This window comes from Natator depressus, chromosome 9 (genome assembly GCF_965152275.1).
Source record: "Natator depressus isolate rNatDep1 chromosome 9, rNatDep2.hap1, whole genome shotgun sequence".
In the NCBI taxonomy this organism is placed as follows: domain Eukaryota; kingdom Metazoa; phylum Chordata; order Testudines; family Cheloniidae; genus Natator; species Natator depressus.
This window is the reverse complement of record NC_134242.1, coordinates 75,023,656-75,044,788: the sequence shown is the minus strand read 5'-3', so window position 1 is coordinate 75,044,788 and position 21,133 is coordinate 75,023,656. Positions and strand designations below refer to the sequence as shown.

General features: G+C 40.5%; 1 protein-coding gene across 1 annotated transcript; it reads right to left on the bottom strand.

The window, feature by feature from the left end:
- Positions 1–2,013: 2,013 nt before the first annotated feature.
- On the bottom strand, positions 2,014–20,684 carry CHMP1B (charged multivesicular body protein 1B). The gene is made up of 8 exons (XM_074963119.1): positions 20,495–20,684; positions 13,887–13,984; positions 10,289–10,435; positions 7,178–7,246; positions 6,989–7,096; positions 6,126–6,169; positions 4,828–4,900; positions 2,014–3,971 (listed from the first exon to the last, which is right to left on the bottom strand). Exons 1-8 carry the CDS (start codon positions 20,508–20,510, stop codon positions 3,927–3,929), a joined length of 600 nt encoding a protein of 199 aa, XP_074819220.1. The 5' UTR covers positions 20,511–20,684; the 3' UTR covers positions 2,014–3,926.
- Between the last annotated feature and the right edge of the window lie 449 nt (positions 20,685–21,133).

The window sequence follows — 21,133 nt, the reverse complement described above, 5'->3', positions numbered from 1 at the left end:
CTATATGCTCCCACTATAAATTCTTACTTGGAACAGAAATGAAAGACCTTTTATTGGATATTTGAGTCTCCCATGCAAAACAGCACCAAAATATACTGAGCCTCTATAAAAACCTCAATAAATAAGCCTAATTCCATAATATGGAAAAAACCCACCTTGCTTTAACTTAAATTCATTAACATTCAGTTTTAAGCACTTCCAGGGACCCATTAGAAATAGAAAATCCACTAGTGCTAAACATTTCTGGATCCAAATCCCGTGTCATATACACATGCACTTGTGCTTACTAGGAGATAAAGAATAATGCCATTTTCCCAACATAGGGCAGAACATCTATACACCGAAGATGCTAAATATAAGGCAGGGCTGAAATCCTGACCCCGCTAATGTGAATGAAGTTTTGACATTAAGGTCAGTGGGGCAACGATTTCATTCTATGCATTGAAAATACACACTTGCTGCTCAAATCAGCAAAGCATGGCCACTTCATACAATGGGGCCACAATTCAGCAGCACCAATGCTAAATGGTGATCTAAATCATCTCTCAGATCTACTTACCTATTATGAATTGCTTTGAATAAAAAAAAATGACATGGGGAAGACTCTGCTAAGCATTTTGGAAAGGTTGGTTAGCACAGCTCTTTGGAGGACTTGAGAGCCATAAACATGTTCATCTAGCACATGTTGTCTGTGTTCATCCTAGCAAAAGAAAAATATTTAATTGGCTGCTACCTGTAGTTACAATCATTTCTTCATCCATTTTTGAAAAGCTACAGAAAGCTAAACACATTCACTTCACAAGGTAAAATGCAACATGCTCAAATAGCGAAATCAGAGAACGTGTTACTTGCTTCCTGGCTAACTTAAGAAATGCCAGGCAGCCAGGAAAAGTTTAACATCAACAACAGACTGAAGAGATTTAATAGTGGGGTTTAATGCAGGCAGAATAGGGTGAAGAACTGACTGATTCCAGGGATCCAAACCAACTACTGAGCAGCTGATAAATGTAATTGATTTAAAATGTCATTCCGAAGAAACTGAAAAAACTATTTAGCCCATTTTGATTCGTCTTTCCTACAGTGTTATTCTGCTCATCCACAGACATGATGGACACAGTGTAAGAACTTAGATATAAATGTACCTTGTGTTCAGCTGTCAATATCTTGTTTGGGACTTATGAACTGTTTTAATTCCTCCCAGATACACAGTTATCTCCAACATACTTTCAAGGCTATTTTAATTTTCAAAGCAGCTTTCTTTGAATGAGGAGGACAAGGAGAGGTAACAGTGCAATAGAACGTTTTCATATGTTCTGTAAACTGTTATGTGAAAGATGAGACAATGTCTTCCAAAACACTGATTTTCAAGACATTTTGTTTAATAAAATGATTAGTCCTAGTGTAGTTCAAAAAAGAGCAGCGAAACTGCTACTGACATTCAGCCTTGACATTATTTCACACTAAACTGATGTTGTTTGATAAATTGGTAAATGTGCCTACTGCAAAAAACACTCAGAAAGCCAATACAGTTGCTCATCCCCGAAGTTAATTTCATGCTGATGAAAGGTGCCAGATTAACAGATTTAAAGACCTAATTCCTCTGTTTAGAGGCAGAACGGTTAGAACACATGGAGCTGCAGTGCAGCGACTAGCATGCCAGGAAATTTTTTCTGAAGGGGTCGCTTTTATGAATGATAATAGTCCAGCATAATCAGTTAGTGGCCTTTTTGAGACTGCCAATTAATGCCCATGGTGCTAAATTTTTTGTGAACACATGGATAGTTCAACCAAAAGCTGCACTGAGCTCACCAAGTCATTTTGCATTAAGGGAAAAACAGCCATCAAATAATGTTTGGTCGTTATAGACCTGAGAGGGAAGAGTCTCCATATTGCATTATCCAACTCCTGCCCACACAAACCGGATCTTTAGTTCCTACAACTTTGTTGGGGGGAAGATGTTTACATGTTTAGTAGGAATGCATAAGAATAAAAATGTTAAAGGTCACTCCTCATTTTCCAATCTCTCTGGGATATTTTAAAAAGAAAAATTATTTCATTACTGAAAGTAGCAAATAAAGTTAAAGGCTAACTTAGATTAAAAACCATCTGTTTCCTATTTTAATTATTCAAATTGGAGGCATTCACAGTTTGATAAATATATACAATGCATTAACATTACAGCAAGTGATACACATCAAATTGATAACCATTAGACAGTCAAAATAATTTATTCATGGAAAATAAAGATCAATCCATATTCCAGGAATGATTTTTCCCTGCTTTGATCTCTACATCAACAACCTAGGACTATAAACTGTACTTTATATAGATGACTAAGAGGACTGTTTTAATAAAATGAAAATACCACTTGGTGGACTATCTCAAAGTCAGTAAACTTTCAGTGTTATAGCAAGTACATCCCAAGAAACCTATGGATCCAAGATTGTTGCTTTGACCAACAGCAGTTTACCTTACTGCATGCAGATTTTACTATTCTTCACTGAAATATAACCTTATTCTCAGTGAAGAATATTTTGTATGAACACTGAATGCTCAGTTATGTATCCTCTTGTGAAAGCCTCTAACTGTACTTGGAATACCTTTGTTATTTGAACAATTTCATAAATGGATTGGGTTTTCAGGATGGGTTTATATATTTATATATTTACAGAGAAATCCTGTTTGAATTATATAAAGATTTTTGCAACATTAGAAAGACCACAGCTATGTGAACCCTGCACGTCTGTCAGTAAAAAACTACTTCTAAAAATCGAATAAACCTCACTATAGCTTATTGTAATGAAGAGGTGTCACTACAACAAAAGAAGCTATAAAGTCATTAGGAGCCTAAGTAAAGAGGTTTTTTAAAAAAAATCTGAAGAGTAATTTTTTGGCATAAATCATTGTTTTTCATAACATCACAGGTAGTTCTAACTAGAAATTTTTCTAATTATTTCTGTGAATTAGGACTGCATGAATAGTTTGATACTTCTGACAACATTAGATTGAAGTTCATAGTAAGCAAGAATATATTTGGATTGGTTTACTTTTGAAGTGGATAGTAAAGTCTAAAATAGGCTACCACCTATCAAAGCAAAAACATTACGAAGTGTGTTGGTGTTACATCTGCAAAATGCAGTCTATATTCTTACAGACTACAAGGATGACAGTTCAAAAATATTTTAACATGCATGCTTTACTCAACATAATATGAAGTCACTTTGCTTGACTAATATACATATATCAAACAATCTAGACAAAAATACTGAAAAATAAATTGTATTCCTCCTGTACTGAAGTGACGGTACTATACAAGTTCCCAGTTAGGTGAAAACAGCTTTTGGTAGCGAATTTTTAACCGGCCCGTTAAGTTGCTCTGCAAGTAATGTCGTTTTAAAAGACCATAAAACCAGATTCAAGTCCGACTATATGTTTTAATATGCTTATTAACAAAGACAACACGTCCATCTGTGTATTCCATGAATTTTGCTGTGTAAGCAAGTCAACTGCAACCATCATCTGAATTGCATGCATCAGTTCCCCAACTGTACATGTTTTTCATAATCTAAAAAACCCACTTTATAATTTAAAATATTATATATCACGTTATTAGTGTTTAGCTTTTCCTTCAACTAGAATGAGCCAACATTATTAGTTGACTTAGAATTTTAGCTTGGTTCTGTGAAAAGATAATTGCAAAAATATACCCCCAACTTCAAAATGTACTGTACAGACCTAGAAAAACATTAAAGGGCTGTGATACCTTTGAATTTCTTAATGTTTTTAGAAAGGACAGCAAGCCAAAAGTGAAGTATCATATAATACAAATATTTAGACATCCAGGGGATACTGCATACAGCGTAAGAGGTATACATAGTGAATGCTTTGGAAACATATACAGAGATCCGCAGCTTTGACTACTTAAGTTAAACTTGATCACGTAGGCGCGCCAGTCTCTGTGACAGTTCATCCTGCAGAACGTCAGAATAAAAAGTTATATTCATTACTATGTATTAGTTTTAAAATAAAAGATAAATGCAAAGACTTGTACTGTCCAAGGTCACACCACAAACACAACAGTAAATAAGACAGAAGCAAGAGCCAGATAAGAATTTGCATTTCTAGGAGACAAGTGTTAATTGACTCCACTGTAACTGAGTCATTTGGTTGCATCCTCAAATGAACCAAGCTCAAGCTCAGCATGGATGAGAAGCTGAAGTAGGATGGTGGCTCTACACCACCTTGTACCTCTGCCATTCCCAGAACCAGCCAATGGCCAAATCAGACCTTAGTGCAAGCTGGAACTGTCATCTAACATACTTTGCCCTAAAGGATCATTCACCAGTGCAGGATCACTGAAGCACATTACTCTAAAAGCTAAGCCCCTCAAATCTTCCTCCGCCAGAGCAAGGGGTGTTAACAGCTATGCCAGTTTTGCCTCTGCTGAGGATCTGCGCAGGAACAGAGGAATCCTGAGCTGCTCATTCAGAGCTAATTTAAGGCCCCTTTGCACTACTTCAGAAACGTAGGGGACCTTAGCAAGAGAAGAGGACCTGACCCAGTATATACATTGGATGCCCCAGTTAGCGAACAGGGGAAAAGAAAGTATGTGCACAACTTGTAGACTCATTAAAACACGAACACCTTATGCCTGCAAGTAAACCTTGTTTTAATTACACATTGCATTTATTTTGATAAAAATAAAACTAATTTATTATATGGTCCTGGAAGTTTGCAAATAAATTTCAATTTTAAATATCACATACAATAGTAACCCTTCTACATAAACGTGACATATGATTAGAAAAATTACGAAGCAATATTTACCTGCTCTGCTGAAGCAACACTTGTGCCAACAGAACCAGTTTGCCCCTGGGGTAGTTCCATGTTCAGATCAAGGCTACAATTAAAAACATTAGACAAATATATATCACAAAAATAAATATAGCAACAGACCTCAGCAGGGTGCACATTAATTGACAAATAGTGTTCTATATAGCGTGTGGCCATCAGTGTCTCAAATACAACCTGATACTTTGTACTCCAGTTAATTAGCTAAGCTTGATCAGGAAAGCGGGGTGATCACCAAGCAAAGAGTTTGTCTAACAGTTAACAGCAATAATTTCTGGGACAATTAGCAAAATTTCTGTTTACTGGGGATGCTTTTGGATAGTACCAATGGATTAAGCAGGGCTCAGACTGGTGATAAGGTATCAAATTCTAACATCACAGTTTTAATACAAAATCTGTCAAATAAAGGTAACCCAGTAGTAGTAGTATGGTGCACTAATTCTCCATCCCTCCCTTATCCCCAGCAAAGCCCAGTCCAGCAGCAGGGACATTGTTTTCGTGCCCATGGGGCAGTGGATTTATGGCAACAAAGCAGTAACATCAGCTCCTGCCTTACAAAGAAGGCATGAAAGGGGTGTAAGGGGAACACAGGACAAAGGACTGGAAGGGACCTCCTGGGTCATCAAGTCCAGTCCCCTGCTATCACTGGCAAGTCTATCAACTCAAATTAAACAAATTAGATATACAGTATATAAAAAAGCAGAGTTGACTGATCACCTAGTTGCACTATCCTGGGCTGAAACATTTTTTAGTATTAAACCAGATGCCCCTCACTGCCTTTTTAAAGGCTGACAGCACAATAGTGTTAAACGTTTGTACTTTAAAATGTTATGTAGCCTTGCCCTCACTCATTTCTATTGTAAGATCACTATAAAGAAATGGATCATGCTGAGATAGTTAAACCTATCTAGGGTGCACTTCATGCATGAAGAGGTTTAACTATCTCAGCACGGTCCATTTCTATAAAGTGATTTTATGACAGAAATTAGCTGTTCTAGTTCTAGACTTTAGCATAAATAATCATGCCAAAACTACGTGGTGGTTTATAATCTCAATCCATTTTCACACATGAAGATTTGAGCCATGATATCTAGAGGTGAAAGCTCGGCATATATACAGCCACTGGATTATTTAGTTCCACAAGACTAGCACATTTGTAGTGAGGGAAATCTGATAGTTAATTTAATTAAAATCAAGTTTAAGAGCCAGACGCGATTTCCCTTAAAATACACAAATATTACTACTTTTCAATATTTTTTATATTATTGACTCACCCTGCTTCATCTGCCATTTCCTGTAGAAGCGTATCCACTTGGTTCTAAAATAGGAAATCAAAACTGAATCAGTTTCTGTTATTGTATTTAATGTAAGATTAACAGTATGATTTGTAATGAGCAAAAATTCTACTGTCTTAATAAAACTGATTTAGAAAGGAGGATCTGTGGATTTTGAACATTTATAGTCTTCACCACTAGAGGGAGCTACAGGAATTCAGAATACAAGGAGCACATCTCATACTATGGCTGCCATGCATATCAGCTCTCCAAGTTCAATTACTGATCTGTAATATTTCCAAATATGATTAAGTCTAACCTTGACTGGACAAATCACATCTACTTGAATATCACAACTACAGAAATGTTACTATAGTCATGACAAATTATGAAATAATTCCTCTATCAGGGCACAGGAAGCATCTTCCCCCACAGCAGACTTCTTTATATAATCCTTCAAACAAAAACTATTTTACTCTTTTGGGAACCATGCTTTTTTAATTGTGATATAGCTGATGTCGGTATGTTTGACTAAAAATGTTTATTAAAAGTTTGTCAAAAGGTCCATAAATTTCAACGGACAGGCAAAAAATGTCATGCTATATCACCACTCAAACACATTAGTTGTAAAAGGGGAGCTTGAAACAGTACACATACCATGTACATTTTGTATCGGAGCATTCAGCAGCTCAAACTCTTCTTTTGCTCACAAGGTAGCACAAATATTTCTCAAGTTAAACTGAGAATGCCCCTACTCCTGTTACATCTTTCCAAATGCAGAAGGTATAGAAGAGAAAGTGGTAATATCTGTGTACAGTTGAGTGACATGGTCTTTTACTGGCGGCAGTATCAGTTATTCTTACTTGTGGTGTTGTTAGCGTAGTAGTATTACTCATTGTGTCTTCCATCTGTGCCGTCTGAACATCTAGCGTTTCAAACTGATGCTCAAATTTGTCCATTAAGGCAGATATCTGAAGATAAACAAATACTGTCAGAGCAAAAGTATAAAACTGAATTTATACCTCTGAATTCCAAATTAAATGTACATCTACCTTTTCCAGGTTCATGCTCTTCAATGTAGCATCCATAGATTTAACTACGCCTGCCATTGACTTTGTTACCTAAAAAAGATAAAGTAAAAGATATAAACCTACAACAAAAATCACATAATAAACAATCATTAGTTTGGTTAACCCCTTCTGTTTTTAAGTAAACTTGTCTGTTCTCATCTCTGTCCAAAGAACTTTTACAATTTTGGAATAGTGGTGTTACACAGCTGTTTTCAGGTCTATCAGCTTTTTACTGTAAATAAACCCTCCTTTTCAGAAGTTTACAGTTTAGCTGTAAAAAAAAAAAAAAATGCTCTGGGCTGAATCTCTAGAAATAAAGACATTTCACAAACAACAGGGAACTGAAATCTATATAGCATTTTTTGAGTTATGATTGTAGTGATAACTGGGGCCTAGTAAGCCTACCCCAGCCGTGAGTAACGGTGAGAAAGCGGATAAAAATTCAGAACATGTCAAAACAGCCTAACAAATGAATTTTGAGGGTAAAAGATGTAAAAGGGAGACCAACAGACTCTCAACAAAAAGGTCTACTAATATAACTCAAGCTCTGCGTTAAATTCATACTTGGTAAACATGAAACCAATGGACCAAAGTTGTTGTCTTGGAAATTAGGCCTAATTGGTGAACAAAATAATAAGAGGATGGGCTATTCCATCCACTGATTCCTTTTGGTGTCCTCAAAAAGAGAGCTGGGGACGTGAGGGATGTAGACGCTGACTGACAAAGACGAGAGAAGGGGAAGGAGCGAGCTTTATCATCATGGCTGCCACTCCCACTATCTCCTGGAACCCCAGGAGTTACTGTCATACCACTGGGCTTTCACTGTCCTGACCACACCAGGCCCAAAAGAGAGGGACTCAGATGACACTGTCACCTCCACTGTCTCCAGCTAACTTCCAAATGCCACCCAGGATGTGAGACGGTCAACCCTTATCTCCCCCACTCCTGTCTCCTTTTCTCCACCTTATTTCTTCTCTTTCTTAGCCTCCCTTTTCCCTTCTGACTAATAAGATTCTGGCTTAGCAGGCCAAGACTACACATTTCACAACACTGCTGTCAGTCTGTGACCAGAAAGAATCAGCTAAATGCGATGCCCTACACAGCCCACTGCTGGTACAAGTTTGCCAGGCCTTGATAAGACCTTCGGCTGTGCATGTTTTTCCAGCAATGAGGATGCAAGCAAAAGTCAACACCAGAGACAGAAACTGCAGTTTCTATCTTTAATGTTTTGTTTTCCCTGTGTGTGTTTGTCTTCTGTGTCTTAAAGGAAGCAGAATCAGACTAACAGCATCAACAGCTCCAGGACCCTCTCAACTAAGAGTATGTCTACACTACCCATGTTACAGCACTGTTGCAGCGGCACTGTGACGTGGGCACTGTAGACACACTTTATCGCCGGGTAAGAGCTCTCCTGGCGATAAAAAAACAACACCCCGAACGGGCGGTGGTCGCTTTATCGCCAGGAGCCACACTGTCTATACAGGCGCTTTTCAGCGCTAAAACGTTTGTTGCTCGGGGGGGGGGGGGGGGGGGGTCCACAACCCTGAATGACAAAAGTTTTAGTGCTGAAAGTAGCAGCGTAGACACAGCCTAAAATCTCTTTTCCCTAAAAAGGAGAGTTATTACCATTTTTAATATCATCCAAAAGACTTTCCAACAAAGGGTTTTTTTCCTTTCAAAACTCTCTCCAGACACAGGGAAAGGAAACAAGGCACATTAGAATAAAAACCTTACTTAATACTTTACATTTCAAATGCTTCAGCTGATTTTCCTACTTTTCTGTTTCTTTTAAATAGTTGTTTTTTTAAACTGTAGTGGTGTGTCTGCCATGGTATTAAGCAGGCTTAGGTCTCTGTACACCAAACTCTGTTTAACATTGTTTAATATTGGACATGTTAACACCTTTAAATCTTTGAGCCCATATAGTCTATCTAAACTAATATAACAGGATGCAATAAAAACAAGACCACCACAAACAAGCCCACAAATCTTTAAAAAATCTAATTTTTAAAGAAGCTTTTCAGGCCTTTGGTCCGCAATAATAATCTCATGTTCCTTTTCTTCCAAAAGATAACTGTTACATACTTCAATGACAGATGAAATAATTCTTATATATTTGAAGTGTAGCCACATCTGGAGTATTTAACAGTGAAGAGGAACATTGCACAACAGTAAGAAAAAACAAAAACAGCATATGACAAACTTCACAGGGAATTTAGGTTACATGGCATGTTTACCTTAAAAGGTTTTTCTAAGCCACTTATTTTCAACAGTATAAACAAGGAATAACATCACTACTTCATACCATAGCATCTTTACTGACCATAGATGCTCAGGATCTCCATTTAATTCCTCATCTTAAAGATAGCGATGCTACAAAATGGGCTGCAGGGCACTGATTCAGTACAGACAGGTAAAAAATCCATTCAATTAATTTCCTACAGTACTTACAATTTCCTTGGATCTCCCACCCAAATGCTATCTAATAAGACTGTAAACTAAAGTAACAGGACTGCAGAAATATCCTTGACAGTCTATTTTAAAAATGCGGTCACTAGACAGGTCATTGTGAGCTGGGACCATAAAAGGTAAGTGTACTTGTGTCTAAAAGATTCTAAACTATTGTTACATAGCTATTTTGCATACTCCATAGTAGCTCAAAACAGAAATACTTTCTATATGCCTGTTTGGAAACCCACAAGAAATCAATTTATCAAGTGCATCTACTTGTAAAATGGAAGGGACAGTTATCTTTAAAAAATTGTGAAACAAGACATTGATTTAAATTAAGATACATTGGTTAGCTAATAGGAAACATTTATTTCCTGTGAGTACTAGGAGAAACATGCAACAATGGCATCAATACCATATGAAGGATGGTGGCATTAACCCAACTAATTAATTCATAATTCTCACAAGCCAATGCTTCATACACAATTTAGTTTACTGTGGGCCACAGTTGAAGACTGCCAAGCCATCCCAGTAAGCTTACTAATTCACTGTTTTAGGGATAGAATTAAGACAGTTTAAAGGAGAATCAGGGGCCTTATCTTTCTGTAGAGTTTATATATGGAAGTATGAAAACATGCTTACCTTGCCCATTGTTACTGCAGTTTGAACTCTTGCTGCTACTGCATCTACCCTGGCACTCATGCGCAAGAAATTGATTGCTTGATTCTTTTGTCGGATTGCGTTTTCTGCATGTATTCTTGCAACTTCAGTATTACCCTTCTGGATTGCCTGTTTAAACAAAAGCAAACTATTGCTAACCCTTCTTAGCAATAATTACCCAGCAGTGGTAAGACTTCAAAAAACTTACACTTGCAAAACAAGTGAACTCTAGGTCCAATTCAACTCCCATTCAAGTCAATGGAAAGACTGTAATTGACTTGGATGTGAACTAGATGGCGTCTTCTATGCATATGAAAGTATGCCTGAAACGTTCAGCTACTTCCCAGAGCCTCAATACCAGTAAGTCTATGAAACAGATGTATTATGGAGTAGCATTCTGGATTTATATGCTCACAAATATCTAACCTTTAAAATACATTAAGCACCCAGTTTTTCATCAAAATTCATATCTCTAGTGCTACTAAAACAAGTAAGTGTTAAGATGAATAAGTATACCTCATTACAGTATCTTTCTGTTTATGAAATCAGGACAAAAAGTATCTCTCCCTCATTGTGTATATAGTGGATGCCACTTAACAGCAATCCATATAGTAACTTTTAACAGCAACATTTTGCCAGGAACCAATCCCATCCCATTGATTTTAAGGTTAATAGGATTCGGATACTGGCAACAGGCAGGCCATTTAGTAACAACTTTATTTTTTTGGAAGAAAGACCCTGGCTGCAGGCAGGTTTATGGGGTAAGGGAAATCCCACAAACTTGCCTGTGGCCAGGGACCCACTGTCCACACCGAAGGTAAAGGGCTGCGGCACCCACATCCCCACCCAATGGGATCTCCTGTCATTGCGGGCTGAGGGGGGATGCTGCAGGCAGGGTAGCAGCAGATGCTGGGGCTTTTCATGGGGAGTGGGGGTGCTGAGGTCCCCTAGCGTGGCATGGTACCTACCTCCCCGTGCATGCTCTGATTGCACCCTGCTCTCAGCACATCCCAGAGCTCCCTTCCCCAGGCTGTAGCCCCACAGCCAGGTTTGCAGGGCTGCAGCCACAGAAGGAAGCTCTGGGAATGCTGAGCACCAGTTACAGGCAGGCAAAGGTTGCTTGCCCCAGTGCTTCCTTCCCTAGCTGCAGCCCCACAAACATGCCTTTCCCTTGTTGGCCACTCTTGGATAACAATAAGTTGCTAATAAGCAGAACCCACTGTATATGAAGTGCTTTAGATATTCAAAGCACTGCAAACACATTAATCCTATCATTATAACCCAACATTACAGGTTAACCGTAACACTGTTCTTTTAGTTATGAGCAAATTACTGCAGAGAAATGCAAAGGCAGAGCTGGAAGTCAAGGTATTGGCTCCCATAATCCATGTTACCTGTGTCAAACAGGGAAAAGAAAGTCTCTGCTTGGAGATTAAAAGAGTCTCCCAATAACAACAAAAAAGCCAGTCCAGCAGCAATGAAATAGGAAGCTGGACTCCATTCCTTATTATTCTCATAGATCAACAGAACTGACAATTAAATTAAAACTGAAAGATCAAATTCTGCCCTCAGTTATATCCATGTAATCTGCATTGAAGAGGCAGAATTTAGTAAGCAAGATCTATTAATAATAATGAGCCAGAGATTTTAGGAAACACTAAAAAACCTTCCTCTTTGAAAAGGCCGTTCCACCATATGAACAGTCAACACTGACACCCCTTTCTACCCAAAACACCCACCTAACTAAAAAAAATTTTAAAACTCTCATAAATCAACCTAAAAAAGGTAAATTTTAAATGAAAATTAAAAACTCTACCCAAAGCAAAGTTTTTACCTCAAATTGGAAGAAGTGCCAAAGACTCCATGAAGTCCATTTGGGACTTCTCTATTGATTTTACATGGAAGGTGCTCTATGATGATGTGCAATGATATAATACCTTAAGCTAGATATACCAGAAAAGAATTCACAGTAAGTTTCAGATCCCAAGTGAGTTTGCAAGACTAGTATTTAGTACAGTACTGAGAAAATCCGATACACAAACACACACAACTTTAGTACAAAACACACTTTCAGATGTTAAGTGAAATTTATCTTTAACATGTCTAACTGTTTCTTTGTATTGTCACCGGACTGTAAACAAGAAAAAAATAATGTAAAAATTCTAAAAATAATGTATTAATCTAGTTCATCATTCTATACTACATTTTAAAGGGGAGTTAGAAATGGGACAAAAATGGGTTTGTGTCCTTTTTGCTTCTTTACAATATTAAGAAGTCCTGAAAGGTTTTCCTGCACTTATTTCTTTCATCTGAAATTCAGCTTGTCTCACTTGAATTTTATGGACTGGAAAATTAATGGAATTATGATATGAGACCAGAAACTAAAAGCAGAGCAACTAAACTTTGAGTTTTTAGCCAGACCATTTAAAGCTTTCCTCAAGACCTATTTAACACCAATAGGTAACATGCACTTGGGAGAAGAGAGGCTTTATTGAAGAGCCAACACTCCTAGCACTTCAAATAAGGACTGTGGGACCTCTCAGTCCACATAAGATGCTCAAAAAGATCTCCAGAAGTTGATGTTCCTTTTATTGAAAAGGTTACAACAAGCAGAAAAACTTCAGGCTAACTTTAAGCAGCAAAAGGATATGAACCCTATTTTAAAAATCTTCTTCATAAGTCACATTTAATAGTATATGATAAACATTAAGATAATTTAGAGAAACACTGTCAAGGAAAAAATTCACTGCACTACAAGAACACAGCACACATATTTTAAAGAAAAAGTTATGAAACATTCCATTTCAGTGTTAACAAATATGTACAATATTTTAAGAATATAAAAAATACTATGACAAAGGGCATGTCTTCACTACAATCTTAAACTGATGTAGGTTAGGTTGACTTACAGCCACCGCAGTAATTACTTACAGCCAACAGCCAATGTAAGGATTGCAGTATCTACAGACACCACATCACTCTAACTACACTGACATACGCCTCTTGTGGAGGTGGAGTTATTATGTCGGTGTAGTAGGGCACTTAGGGCTTGTCTACATTACCCACTGCAGCGATCGATCCAGCGGGGGTCGATTTATTGCATCTAGTCTGGACATGATAAATCGACCACCGAGCGCTCTCCCGTTGTCTCCAGTACTCCACCAGGGCGAAAGGTGCAGGTGGAGTCAATGGGAGAGCGTCAGCCATCAACTTACCGTGGTGTCTTCACTGCAGTAAGTAGACCTAAGTATGTCGACTTCAGCTACGTGAAGCATAACTTAGATCGATCACCCTTCTCCCCCCTAATGTAGACCAGGCCTTACATTGGTAGGACCAAGGCTGTAGTGCAGACACTGACATAATTAGGCTGACATAAGCTGCCCTTACTGTGTAGTGTAGACCAGGCCACAGTCACAAATATGTTACAGCCAATAGGACATAGTATGTTGCCAATCTATATACGCTTCCTGTTTTATTACAATGCACACCAGGAAAACCATTACAAAGTACAAGTTAAGGACCTGCCTCACATAAAATATAAAAATTAAGTATATACACACAATGTTGTTTCATTACTTACCTTCTTAATTTTAGCCTTTTCAATCTTTTCTTCTTTATCACATTTTTTTGCATTCCTGCTGAGCTCTTTGGCAGCAAACTTCAAGTTAAACAGGTGTTCTGCAATGCATATTAAGGATCTACAAAATACTAGCAATACTTAAAATATGAACGTCACTTTCCGTTGGATTTAGTAGCCCACTACATGCATACTGTATTTCCTTCTGCAAATTTTAATATTGGTAGGTCAGCCCCTTTAATTTGCATGAAACTGAAACTGAGCACACAAAGATGTGGTTTTTTGTTCTTTTTAATTTTACATTGCCCATGTTCTTTTGTCATCTTAGCTTAAAACCATAGTTTGGACACTTTTTTTAAAAACAAGTTCAGAATCAAAATTAGCTCACTTTGATGAAAGACCCAATTCAAGTAGTTAACAGGAATAAAAAATGCTGGTCTTTAGAACATGTGTGCATACAGATAGGGTGATTCTGAAGTCCTGGGAATCTGGAGAGAATGACAGTTTTATCATGGACTTCAAAGGGAGCAGAGTCGTCGCAACACTAAGCACTTCTGAAAATTCCATCCCTAGCATTCACACAACATCTATATAGTTTTAACTTCAAAATCCTAAGATGCTACCTCCTGCTCCAAGGAATGCTATGGTGCCACAAACCCACAGAGAAAAATCAAAAAGGTTCAGCTTAAAATTATGGCAAATTTGAGATGAAAAACAAAGCTACCATGACACACTTTTTCAGCTCACCCATCTCCCTATCAGGTAGGGAGAAAAATTAGAAATCTTACCCACCATATGTGCTATAAAACCTGGCCAGGACAAGGTGAGGCTTTACAACATCCTTCAGTTATAAATTCTTTACTCTTACTAGATGACAATAGATCATTTTGTCACGTGCGCTGTTTAATGGAATACCATTGCCCATAAGTACCCTACTAACCAAATATCAAAAATTCATCACATGTAAATAAGAAATTGTTCTCTGGTATAAATAAATGTTTATAAGTCCCTGGAAGGATGAATATTTTCCTTTTAGGAGGCAAAGAATGATTTTTCTGAAACCATGTGTGTATTATTTCTATGTAATTCTTCACCCTAACATCCACTCATCAGTTGGCCCACTGACCACTAGTGAACAATCTTTTCTTTGTTAACAAGAAATGTTAACTAGGCTAAACATTAATGTAATGATAATTTTCTGCAGAACTGTAGGATTTCACACACCCCCGCCCCCAAACCACACACTCGGCATCAAAGTTGCATAGATGACCCTGGCTTGAAGGTGAATATGAAAAAAAGATTTAACAACTGACTTCACCATGATGACTCACTTTTGTAATAGAGAGGTGTATAAGTTTGGTGTGCAAGGCCCTACAATGTCACTGTACCATCACATATTTAAAGTTTGAACATCATGGGAATATGGATTAAATCATAAATCCAATTAAAGGTGAGCTGCAAAGGAAAAAAAGATAGCTGTACTTTGTTTGTTTCTGATGTGTAAAAAAGGCCTTGAAAAATTTCTCCACCAAGAAAAGCACTCCGTTTTTACATTTGCATTTTAGGTCCTGACTGGGCTGGAAGACAGACATCACAAGAGAATGAAAACAGTGGGAACAAAAAGAGAAGGGAGATTTAATCAGAGTGGTTAAAATTGTTTTGTTTTTGTCGACACCTATTTAGCTTCCCTGTCTAATATTTTAAGTAAAAGAATCTTTAACACGTTTATGTTTGTTTCTTTTTTTTGTTTGTTTGTTTTTAAAAACACTTGTCAATTGAGTTGTGGAGCTCACAAATATTTTTATATTTCTCAAGTGCCCTCCAACAAAACAAGGGAAAAACTAGACTTTATATTCCTGATATTTCTAAGAAAAAACTCAAACGGAGGGGGAGGGGAGTGAAGCATTTAATGAAAGCCATTACAGATCTTCTTTCTGCATCATTATCATAGCAGCAAAAAAAGGGACCAAGCTTACTTTAAAAAAAAAAAAAATCCTTTGTAGGCCACTTAAAACATGTTTATTACACCATTAAGACACTTGTTCTACAAACGAAGATTAACAGTTAAAATAAGGTGTTTGTATAAAGATAAAACTTGTTCTACTTCAAACACTCAGTGGGCTCAGGATGCAGGAGGGGGTCAGGGTGCAGGAGGGGTGCGGAGTGCGGCAGGGGGCTCAGGGCAGGGGGTCGGGGTGCAGAAGGGGTGCGGGTCCGGCCCAGAATGCACCAGGGGCAGGGCAGACTCCCCGCCTGCCTGCCCTGCCCCCGGGCCACTCCGAGAAGCAGCCAGAACCTGGGGGGGCGCGGGGGGACACACACACGACAACAGGGGTCTGTGTGTTGCCCTGGCCGCACCTCCGGGCACCGCCCCACACAGCTCCCAGTTGGCTGGGAATGGGGAACAGCGGCCAATGGGAGCTTTGGGGGAGGTACCTGGAGGCGCGGACAGGGCAACACACAGACCCCTGTGCCCCCCCTCCCCAGGTCCCGACCGCTTCCCGAAGCGGCACGGGGGCAGGGCGGGCAGGCAGACGGGGAGCCTGCCCTGTCCCCGGTGCGTGCTGGGCCAGGCCGGAGCCGCTCTAGGTAAACGCTGGGGGGATAGGGTGGCCATGGGGAGCTGGCGGGCCTCAGAAAATAACCCCGCGGGCCGCGTGTTTGAGACCCCTGGCCTAGGGACTGATAATATGCTATAAAGTATTTCATCTCTAGGTTGCCAACTACAATCCAGCTCAGGTCAATGATCAGAACGACCATGTAAAGTATTACATCACTTCCTTAAATCGATGGCTTTGAGTCACTGTGACACACACCAGGATTTTATTTTTAAACTTCCTCAATTACTCTCAATGTTTCTACATTAGACAGCACAATACATCATCTGTTGCCTCACAGCTCTTTCATGCCATGGCACACTTGCGCCAACCTTTAAACGTACTTGTCTCAATATAGGATAACTCAAATGAAACCAGACTTCTTATATTCACCATAACTTATTTAGAAACCTGTTCAAACATTTCATCTTGTCAACATCCTTAGAACTACAGATGAGGATACTGATGAGCCAAACTTATAGAAAAAAATCGTTAAAGGTAAGATCATTTTATATACCAGGGAAAAGTTTATTCTATTTTTGTTTATAAAGGACGTTAAGTATGATATCTTATCATTACCAGGAATGAAAAAAAGAAAAAGGCCAATTCCTGGCTCCTGCTACAGCCTCAAAGCCAGATGATCCATCCAGCTAACAATTCCTGTTGTGTGAGGAAAACCCCAATTGACATAAAGCTAGAGTAACTGGCTCTATGTCATCCCTGTCTCAGACTCTGGCATAGGGCATGACCAGAGTGCTATGGCATTTCAGCTATTCCTGGCTCGTAGAACAGCTCTTTGGTGCTGCTGGCAGTCAGGTGCAAGTTTGCACCATGGACTGAATGGGCATCCCCCAGCCCAACCAGGATTGGGGGAATGAAAGTGTGATGTAAAGACACCTTTGCTACTCTCCCTGTCCCTCCACTAAAGTACAGTGCTAAGTGGATATTGATCCGACCCATTACATAAAACAAGTCAGACTTGAAATGGGAAGGGAATCTGAAGAGTGGTAAGATCAAATGGAAGAGAGACTTTAGATATAAGAAATCTCTCACTACAAACACATAAAACATTAAGATAAAAAATATATTCTTGTAAACAAAATAACTTTCACCCTCTTCACATCCCACTTCTGGGGGGGTGGGGGGGAGCGCAAAAGAAGTCCTTTCTTCTCCCATCTAGCAGGTTTATTTCCCTTGAAAGAATGGAATTATTTACTTCTTTCCACCTATAAACTGTATTAGGGTTGTCGATCAGTTAACTCACACGACTAACTCAAAAAAAGTAATCATGATTAATGACAGTTTTAATCACATTGTTAAACAACAGAATACCGATTGAAATTTATTAAATATTTTTGGATGTTTTTCCTACATTTTCAAATAGAATGATTTCAATTACAACACAGAATACAAAGTGTACACTGCTCCCTTTATATTATTTTTTATTACAAATATTTTCACTGTAAAAATGATAAACAAAACAGTATTTTTCAATTCACTTCATACAAGTACCGTAGTGCCGTCTCTTTATTATGAAAGTGCAACTTACAAATGTAGATTTCTTTTTGGTTACATAACTGCACTTAAAAACAAAACAATGCAAAACTTTAGCACCTACAAGTCCACTCAGTCCTACTTCTCATTCAGCCAATCGCTAAGACAAACAAGTTTGTTTACATTCATGGAAGATAATGCTGCCCACTTCTTGTTTACAACGTCACCAGAAAGTGAGAACAGGCATTCGCATGGGACTTTTGTAGTCAGCATTGCAAGGTATTTAGTGCCAGATATGCTAAACATTCATATGCCCCTATATGCTCTGGCCACCATTCCAGAGGACATACTTCCATGTTGATGACGCTCGTTAAAAAAAAATGTGTTAATTAAATTTGTGATTGAACTCTTTGGGGAGAACTGTATGTCTCCGGCTCTATTTTACCCACATTCTGCCATATATTTTATGTTATAGCAGTCTCGGATGATGACTCAGCACATGTTCATTTTCAGAACACTTTCACTGCAGATTTCAAAAAACACAAAAAAGGTACCAACGTGAGATTTCTAAAGATCGCTACAGCACTCAACCCAAGGTTTAAGAATCTGAAGTTCCTTCCAAAATCTGAGAGGGATGAGCTGTGGAGCATGCTCTCAGAAGTCTTAAAAGAGCAACACTCCAATGTGGAAACTACAGAACCCAACCCAGCAAAATTCAACCTTCTGCCAGTGGCATCTGACTCAGATGACGAAAATGAAATCTGTCGGTCTGCACTGCTTTGAATTGTTATCGAGCAGAACCAGTCATCAGCATGGACACATGTCCTCTGGAATGGTGGCTGAAGCATAAAGGGACATATGAATCTTTAGCACATCTGGCATGTAAATATCTTGCGATGCTGGCTACAACAGTGCCGTGAGAACACTTGTTCTCACTTTCAGGTGACACTGTGAACAAGATGTGGGCAACATTATCTCCTGTAAATGTAAACAAACTTGTTTGTCTGAGCAATTGGCTGAACAAGAAATAGGACTGAGTGGACTGGTAGGCTCTAAAGTTTTACATTGTTTTAGTTTTGAATGCAATTTTTTTTTTTTACATAATTCTACATTTGTAAGTTCAACTTTCATGATAAAGAGATTGCACTATAGTACTTGTATTAGGTGAACTGAAAAATACTATTTCTTTTGTTTTTTTAGAGTGCAAATATTTGCAATAAAAATAATATAAAGTGAGCATTGTACTTTGTATTCTGTGTTATAATTGGAAACAATCTTTGAAAATGTAGAAAACATCCAAAAATATTTAAATAAATGGTATTCTATTATTGTATAAACAGCGTGATTAATCAGGATTAATTTTTTTAATCACTTGTATCCAAGAATAAAACAATATAATTTCTGTCACGGTACTAAGAGAAAATGAGCAGTTTATAATTAAACCATTGCCTTCATCATGTCTTACAATGAAGGAAATTATCAGTTTCTACTATGGATCATTTCAAGATTCTTCCAGTTTCCCACATATTCCAAGATCAAAACAAAACTGGATGAAACACTGCACTCTGAGCACTTGCTTTGACATCCACCCTGTATCACATGCCTCCAGCAGGTGTGGCATGGTAAAAGGAGATGGTCTGAGCCCATGTCAAGGCTTGAATGAATATTTTGCTTTCATGCTGAAATAAAACGCTGGGCTATGGGAACCCAGAAATGGTCACACGGTTCAGGCCACTCCCTGCAATGCAGCCAGCCCCTCTTCGGGGTGGGAGAAGTTGACAGTCTAGCAAATGGCAGTGCTCAGTGCCAGCCCATCGCCTGTCTGGTGAGGAAGGGGTTTGGTGTGTCTGTCACTCAATGGAGTCCTTACAGTCAATAACAGTGCCAGGCCCCAACTCAAAGGGAGGAGTGGACAGCCCCCCCCCCACTCCCGATAGGGCCCTTTCCCCCCGAGGGGGATCTCCCAGCTCTGAGGGGGGGCGGGGGGGGAGAGGGTGATGGGCCCTTCCCCCCCCCGAGGGGAAACTCCCAGCTCTCGGCGGGGGGGGGGGGGAGGATGGGCCCTCCCCCCCCCCAGGGGAAACTCCCAGCTCTCGGCGGGGGGGGGGGGGAGGATGGGCCCTTCCCCCCCCCCCCGAGGGGAAACTCCCAGCTCTCGGCGGGGGGGGGGAGGGAGGATGGGCCCTTCCCCCCCCCCCGAGGGGAAACTCCCAGCTCTCGGCGGGGGGGGGGAGGGAGGATGGGCCCTTCCCCCCCCCCCGAGGGGAAACTCCCAGCTCTCGGCGGGGGGGGAGGGGGAGGATGGGCCCTTCCCCCCCCCCAGGGGAAACTCCCAGCTCTCGGCGGGGGGGGGGGGGAATGGGGGGAGGAAATGGGCCCTTCCTCCCCGAGGGGGTCCTGCCAGCTCTCCGGGACCCATCTTGCTGGGGCCCCGTGTGGGACAGGGCCGGGGCTGCAGACACTCGGGGACCCTGCCCGCGCCTCCTTCCCGGGAGCGCTGCCCTGCGGCCCAAAGGATACTCTCCATGCTGGACATGGTGGTAGCGGCTCCTCGGGCCCGACCCGGCCGGCGAAGGGGGACGCTCTGGATCGCAGCTCAGCGCTACCAGGCTCTCGGGGGGTTGTTGGGAGCCGACTTCTGCCTTCCCCGCCCCGAGCGGCGTCTCGCGCAGGGAGGGCGGGACTCCGAGCCCTTCCGCGGCGGCGCCTGAGTGGTGGGGTGGAGGGAACGCGCGCGCGCCACCGCTGGGGGAGGAGACGGAGCGGAGATCCCCGGATGAGAGTGCGCAGAGGCTGGCGTGCTGGGGCGGGGTGCGCGCGAAACCCCCGCCAGGCGGTGTGTGGGTGCCGGGGGGCGCCTTGCTGGTGCGGCTGTCCCCGCCCTGCTCTATCCCGACAGCCCCCTTCCCACTACCTGGGCTGTCGCGGCACACACGCTGTCCCCTCTCCCCCAGTGGTCTGCCATGACACACCTGGGTGCCCCCAAGGCCGGTGCTGGGACACGCCCACACACACACAGCCCCCTCCCCATCTGTCCCCGCTCACACACAATTTAAAGGGAGGGGGCCACCCAGGCACCCTGAATAACTAAGTAGAGCGAGGTTGCAGAGGTGCAGTTCCCACCTCATGCTGGATCCCTTTTTTTCAGGCGACTTTAAA

Bases quoted from the DNA above. Each gene is read 5' to 3' on its own strand.
- CHMP1B (XM_074963119.1), bottom strand. The intron at 7,247-10,288 runs GTAAGCATGTTT...TATCTTTTTTAG, and splicing joins CTGCAGTAACAATGGGCAAG to GTAACAAAGTCAATGGCAGG. The intron at 7,097-7,177 runs GTAGATGTACAT...GTTTATCTTCAG, and splicing joins AGAGCATGAACCTGGAAAAG to ATATCTGCCTTAATGGACAA.